Raw genomic sequence first — 7,220 nt, 5'->3', positions numbered from 1 at the left:
CTTATTTAAATTTAAAAAATGTGTGTACGAAAACTCATCAAACAAATTATTTTGAAAGGAAAAAAAAGCTCATCTCCAATGAGCCCCTATGATTTACTATTGAATAGCCTTTCAAAACTCGAACTATTATTAACGAAGTCCGTATTAATTTTCCTTCTAGCAATAACTGAAAAATAAACAATTGGCATGTGTTGCATTGCACCAATGACGAATGAAGCATCGCGTCTCAAATTTAAATTTCATCGGAGGTACAAATGTCATGTGATTTCTTCAACAGAGTTACCATATATCCATTGATGAACGATAACACATACCCCGACATCGTTTTCTTCAATCCGTAAGTGGACAAAAGATCTCAATCCCTTGGGAGGGGTTTGACCTTGGCATGGCAATAGTTCTCGAGCTCACAATAATATAGGAAAATGGGTTGTCACTTTCTTGCGTGGTAATGCTTGAGCTCATAATATGCTGTCAATCTCTTTTGGCAGGTTGAGTTCTTACAACATCCCTCCAAAAGTAATTAGTTTTTTGTACTTTTTATAACAGGTAAGTGACAGATGATAACTCTTGGATGTTGATACTGAGTGCAAATCCATTCACAGGCCAAAAGAAACAAAACAACCAAAAAAATGAGGAGAAAGTAATTGAAAACTACGTTAAGCAGATATCCACCTACTCTACCGGCTACCTCCCATTTTTACACTCGCTGGGTGTTTTTGATGGTAGATGCTACGGCATTATAAGCTTGGTTAATTTCCTCTTCTGTCATCTCAACGGTATCATCACTGTCATATGCAGCATTATCTTTGGCAGTAACACCGGTCTTTCCACTTACACGAGTCCTCTGCTTTTTCATCTGCAAAAGTTCGTCTTCTCCATTTCTGTACTCCAGCTCATAAATTTGTTTACAGGTCACAGCTTGCTTCCAAAGATCCTTACGTAGTGTAGCTGAACCAACAGAACTACCATCAAACTTTGCCAGCTCCTCAACCGCACGAGGGATGCATTCCCACTGCGCAGTTATTTGACGCATATCCTACAGCGTTGACAAGAATAACCAACAAAGAGAAGATAAATAAATTGGGGGATGAGTACACATCGTCAAAAAAAGGAGAAAAGAAAAACAACTGCCAAAACCTTTTACTTTAGTGATTACTTTTTAAGAAAGAACAAAATCACCACAACTTGAATTTATTCGTATGCCCACCAAATCATGTTCAGAGAATCAACAGGAATACAGCTAGAATTCTTAAAATTTTTACGACTCACAACATGATAAAGTTTCTCCATAGGAAAGCACAATATTCAAAGGATAGGCTAAGCAAAAAAATTATAACCGACCCTTCCTTTTCCTAGAATACAGAGTATTCATTCAACTTGAAATCCAGATCAAAGGACCCTCCTAGGCTCTAGCCCTAACAGTGAACGGTATACCTTTTCAAAAGGGCAACTCAAACGTCTCCCCAAAGGAACAACCATTTTTTTAATAAGGGCACCATCACAGCCACGAAAGTTTTACAATGGGTTCATCAAACCTTGGTCAATCATCTGTCAGAATATTTGTTCCCTGTTTAGTTATTCACTTAGTAGGGAAACTGATATTCCACCCCATTTTGCTCAATGTTCTCTCTCACTTAATGGGACTCAAGTAAGGAAACACAAAAAATAATGCCCTTCATGCTAAAGATCAGTCTGCTAGAAGATGTAACCGAGGCATTGGCTCATTCAGTTCTATGTAGCAAGGCCATTGTTCCACCTTCTGTCATCACATACTTGGAAACCAATGGATTTTTGTCCTCATTTAACACCATTGCCAGTTTCCTATCATTTGCCACCCCTCTACAGTGCAACCATCAACACAATACCCTATAGAACCCCCTACAACCTAACGTGCCTCCGTGATAGCCAGCACACTGGTTACTACTTACTACCGCCACATTTATAAGTAGAATTGAGTCAATTGACTGCCTTCACTCTCACTACCTCGCTCCATGTGCATAGTGTATTTGTTAGTACAGAGTACTCAGAAAACACGAATTCCTGATGGCATGAAAAATTACTTAGGTAAAAATTCTTCATCGGGTGTTTTCACCAAACCAATAGATGTGTGACGTGTTTAAACACGCACTTTTATCACTTAACCACGATTAATTTTAATGAATATTTTTACTACATTAGATCACTTAATCATAGGTAAATACCCGGTGCAGGTTAGTATTTACCAATTACTAAACACAAATTCTATCATGAAAGTTCTGTTCAATAATACATGATGGTAATATCCAACGAAAGAGTGCCGTCTAAGATAAAAATGATAAAGAAATTTCAATGCTATCTGTCATAGAGCACTAACTATTTTCTTTATAAAGCAAATATAAACAGCCAGTAATTAATTTGTGTAGAACAGAAAATGCTGCTTCATTTATCATCTATAGCAATAACTAACTTGCGAGAACAGTCCAACATCAATAATCGATTAATCAACTATGCATCACCCCAAAAGTAGTTGGCGTCAACTACATGAAAAAGAGTCCAACATCAATGGTGCTAATTATTTGTTAGGAACAGAATACATTACCAGGATACTGGCAAGAAGAAAATCCCGAGGCAAAACCATAGCAGTTTCAAATGGTGATAAGGTGGAAAAAATTTACAGCAAATGTTAAGTTGATAAGAGAGATACAATCCCCCTCCAAGCTTTTTCCACGGAGTTTGTGTAGATTATCACTAAAGGGTATCCAAATTGGCAAGTAAGAGACCACCAATATAATTCTTATTCAATATAAACCAAAATTTCAATAGAAACAAGTGGGGAATTGTAGCAAAGAGTAATGTACCTGCCCTTGCTTAAGAGAATCTATGGCATCCTGTAAGCAGGTTAGAATTCCCTCAGCAGCTATTTTTTTCATCTCATGGGGCTCGGGCTGTATCAAATCAAATTTGATGGAGTAAGAGAACTTGCTCAAATAACTACATACAATTATGCAGGATCAAGCATACATCATTCAGATAATTGGATAGACTCTTTCTCGCAATTCCACCAACGTATTTTTCACCTCCAACCCCATCCAAGCCCACCCCCCAACCCCAAAAAAAAGAAGTATAAAATTCTTGGCCAATTCTGTCAGAACAAAGAGGTACTTCTTTTTTCTTTCCCCTTTTTAATAAGACATAAGACGAAGCTATTTTGTGTCCAAATGAAGAAAACCATGCAGATTAGAAACATTCTTGTACACTAAACCACTGATTCCAGAAAATTAGATACATCACTTTACCTTTTCATCTTGATTCTCCAGCCATGAAATTGTCCGGTTAAGATCATCTATAGCCCATTTTTTCACTTTAGATGGAGAGAAACCATCTTTTACTTTATCACAAGGTACCTCCTGCCACAATAAGATAATGTGGATCACAAAAGCAACTTCTGGTAAATTGATTTCGAATCCTATTTTATATCTATCTATATATGGTAAACCTGTGTCAATACAGACAAGTAAAGATAAGGACCTCATATGAAGGAGCAGTAGTTGTCTTAAAAGGTGAACTTTTCTCTGCTCTTGTATGAGATTTTCTAGACGTTGATGGTTTTTGATCTGTAAGCACCAAGATGGGTCTGTTATAGAATATAGAAAAATGGAAAATAAGTTAAGGATATCTCTCCTTTTCAGAGAGTTAACAGACAAAAAGAAAACTTCTATTAACAAAATGACAGGAAAATGAGTAACACTTTGTCCCACTGTCATCAGCTCACCAACCTCCTTGACATTTCGGCACTGGCAGGTGTCAAACCCATATGGTTTTATAACTTTGTGGAGACCTTATTTTGGGTAATAAAGTCACCATGATGAGGTAATTGCATAAGGAATCACCTCTTCTTCAAAAGTTGAGGCGCTAGTTAACCAAGTTCATTTGAAACAAACACACACACAAAAAGATATATATATATATATGTATGTATGTACTTATCTATTCATTTATTTAGAGTCTTTATCCAAAGTATATTAGTACATAGACCTATCCTAGAGATCTTTATGAAAGGCAACAGTAGCCAATGTCATGATCAAGGAGTATCTGCCTATGCAGGACTGGCAAACAAATCCAAATAAGTTATTGTGTTCACTAATAGAGTCACACTTTAAAGGTTAATCAAATTCCTGAGGGTGGAAAGGGGTAAATAGTGCAAGACAATTCTTCTTTCTATTTCTTCTGGGGAGAGGGGGTGACCATATATATTAAATCCTAACAGGGTGGACCTAGACAGACCCTTATTGCAATTATCGACTGCAAAAGCATACTCTTATTGCATTTATATATGGAATTCTCAGAATCAACAAATGTTCTACCCCATCTCTCTTGTAACTGAAACACTGGTTAGCTAGAAGTACCATTCAGTATATTGAGTTTAATGAACCCGAACCTCACGTAACACAAACAGTGTGTGTTTAGGGGTAGTGTGGACGAGGTGAGGAGGAGAGACAAAGACAGAGAGGTAACCTTGGTTGGATTCAAGAGAGACACTTTGACGTTTCCATGGTTTGCCAGCATGCACAAGGAAAGTTTCAATTTCAACAAGTTTTCGTTGTTTATAACACTCTGTTATCCACTCCTGTGCAAAACAAGCGAAAAAAATTTAGACTTAGAGAGTGTAGAGGTTGTAGAAGAAAAAATCAAACTCCAACAGTAACTGTCCACACATAAAGAAGGCAGTGTTGCACAAAGCGGACCAATTTAAGCAAAAAAAAAAACCAATGTCAATCACAAAATTTCATGACATGTGTATGTCCACTTCCACATACAGCACGCCTGCCACACACACCAAAACAAAAAGAAGATGAATAAAACAAAAGGAAGGAAGTCAGGTTAAAGAATAAATAAAGACTTATATCAAGATTTTTTTCACTCAATTAAGTTACCCCTTGATCTTGAAGAAATACCAAAAGAATATAATTGACATCTAGGTCTAAGAGCCTCACATGTTAAAATACAGAAGGAAGTATCATCTACTGAGGAGAAAATGTCACTAATAAAATACAATGCATTCACACAAAGAAATTATGAATCATGCAGTTATAAAAAGCAGAACGGTATTGGCACGATGAGAAATGATCAATCAAAATAGTTCTGTTTCAAAGACAAGGACAAAATTGAAGTCAACATGGATAGGAAATAGAGAAGGCACTAGTAGTACAAAGCAGTTAAATTTTGTTCATTTCATTGAAGCACATATTACTTGACGCATCACTATCTCCTTGGGCATCAGTCTCCTTCCTATCATAATGGACTTGCAAGAAATCAACATCATGTATACGTATACACCAAAAGGAAAGAAGTAAACCTTCGATACAATTGTCCCATTATCTGCTTCAACTTGACGAAACTTTGGTGTATTGGCAAATGCACAAATCAAGAGTGTGGAGTCCGAGTTCCAATCAGGTTGATACTTGGCCCCCATTCCTAAAGCCTGCGACCTTAATGTACCACGCTCGGGATTGACAAAACCTGATAGGACAAATACAACCCCTTCCTGCAGCATTCGGAATACAGAACAACCATCATGATTTAAATGAAACAACAAACAAGCTAAATCAATCAATCAACATACTCCGTCAATCCAAATTACTTGCGCTGACTATATGAAATCCCACAAATTTATTCCACTAAAATAATGACAAATGCAGCTAGGTTTGACTATGTTAATCCTCTATTTTCGCGCCATTCAACGCTGTCGGACCAATTTTGTAACTAAAATTAGTTATTGATAGATTCTGAAGCCTCTATGTTCATTCTAAGCTATCCGATCCATCTCATAGCAGACACAGCTAAAATTAGTTTCGGTCCTGTAAGAATCATTAGTATTCATTCTACTACATTTGACCTATTTCATAACAAAGGCAGTTATGTTCACTAAATCTTCCGCCATGCACGTGCTGCCGAACCACAGAGGTTTATTGTACACACTGTTACCTTGCATTTTTGCAAGAGGCTATTTTCACGTTGCCTCCTGGTCACATGGAAACAACTTCAGACGTTACATAAATCAGTACTCAGCCTATTCAACCAATTTCATTCATTCTGCTCTCTTCAGTCAATTTAACTACAAAAACAGTTAAAAATTAGTTCTATCAACTATATGAACCACTCCTCCAAATACAATTCGGCACATTTCATAACAACCGAAGCTAAAATTAATCGCGGTTGGCTATTCAAATGCCAAAAGCAGCTTGTACAATAGGGGAGAACTTTACAATACCATAATTTTCGAGAAATTTGAACCACTTGAAGTTGAGGTAGAAATGTTTGCTTCTTTCTCAGCTTCATCGTTTGATTTATTCTGACCCGAACCACTTGAACCGGGTCGTGAACTCATCCATGAAGGCAGATTACGTTTCCTCCCATTTTTGTCATCGTCATTTGACCCAGACATGCTCAAACGCCACTGCTTATCGATCGAAATTCGCTGAATTTCAGGCTATTAAAGCAAAGTGAACATGCAAATGCCTCAATTTACAGTATTTCCAGAACGAATAATCACATTTACGTTGACGATGTCGGCACTGTGAAGTGTGAAACGAACGTTGTGCAGCCCACTCGTATGTTTGGTATATAAGCAATAAATTATTCGAGATTAAAAAGTTAATCCTAAGATATAATTTGGAATATACCAAAATTAACTTGAAATGAAATTTATCTATGATATTTTGCGTATCAAACAAACCTTAGGATTTTTATTTTCACACGAATTTTGGTAAGTATTTAAGGAATTATATAGTGTATCAGATATTAATGTTAGGTAATGTTTTAGTTTTATATAATTTTTCTTTATTAAGTTAGTCTTGTTTAGGTCTTTTTTATTCAAATAATGCTTATTCGTGTTATTTATTTCGCTTCCATCTAGCATTTTTCTTTGGATGAATTTATAATTTTTAATTTTTTTTCTTTGCTATTTTGACTTTAAAATAAGTATTTAACAATTGTTTTTAACTTTATTCAAACATTATAGAAGTGTATAAAGGCCTTAATCATAAGAGTTTGAATATAGCTTCGTTTCAATATCAATTCATTTTTAGGAAGATCCTTATAAATTTACAAGAACAAATATGCAACACCGTAACCATTAGTATTTAGAAAGTTAATACTCCATGTGTATTCTTTTATGTGATAAAATTCAACATCTCAAAGTTAAAATTTAAAAAAAATTTAAATACTATTTGATGCGGCTA

The 7,220-nt window shown here is 35.9% G+C and overlaps 1 protein-coding gene across 1 annotated transcript; it reads right to left on the bottom strand.

Annotated features, from left to right (window-relative positions):
* Positions 1–466: 466 nt before the first annotated feature.
* LOC107876146 (DNA-repair protein XRCC1) lies at positions 467–6,832 on the bottom strand. The gene is made up of 7 exons (XM_016723164.2): positions 6,251–6,832; positions 5,336–5,524; positions 4,495–4,606; positions 3,508–3,593; positions 3,276–3,386; positions 2,838–2,924; positions 467–1,036 (listed from the first exon to the last, which is right to left on the bottom strand). The coding sequence occupies exons 1-7, from the start codon at positions 6,422–6,424 to the stop codon at positions 698–700; spliced, it is 1,098 nt and encodes a 365-aa protein (XP_016578650.1). The 5' UTR covers positions 6,425–6,832; the 3' UTR covers positions 467–697.
* Between the last annotated feature and the right edge of the window lie 388 nt (positions 6,833–7,220).

Source organism: Capsicum annuum, chromosome 6, assembly GCF_002878395.1.
Source record: "Capsicum annuum cultivar UCD-10X-F1 chromosome 6, UCD10Xv1.1, whole genome shotgun sequence".
NCBI classification, from domain to species: domain Eukaryota; kingdom Viridiplantae; phylum Streptophyta; class Magnoliopsida; order Solanales; family Solanaceae; genus Capsicum; species Capsicum annuum.
Note: the sequence above shows the minus strand (reverse complement) of the source record. Positions and strands in the feature narration are given on the sequence as shown.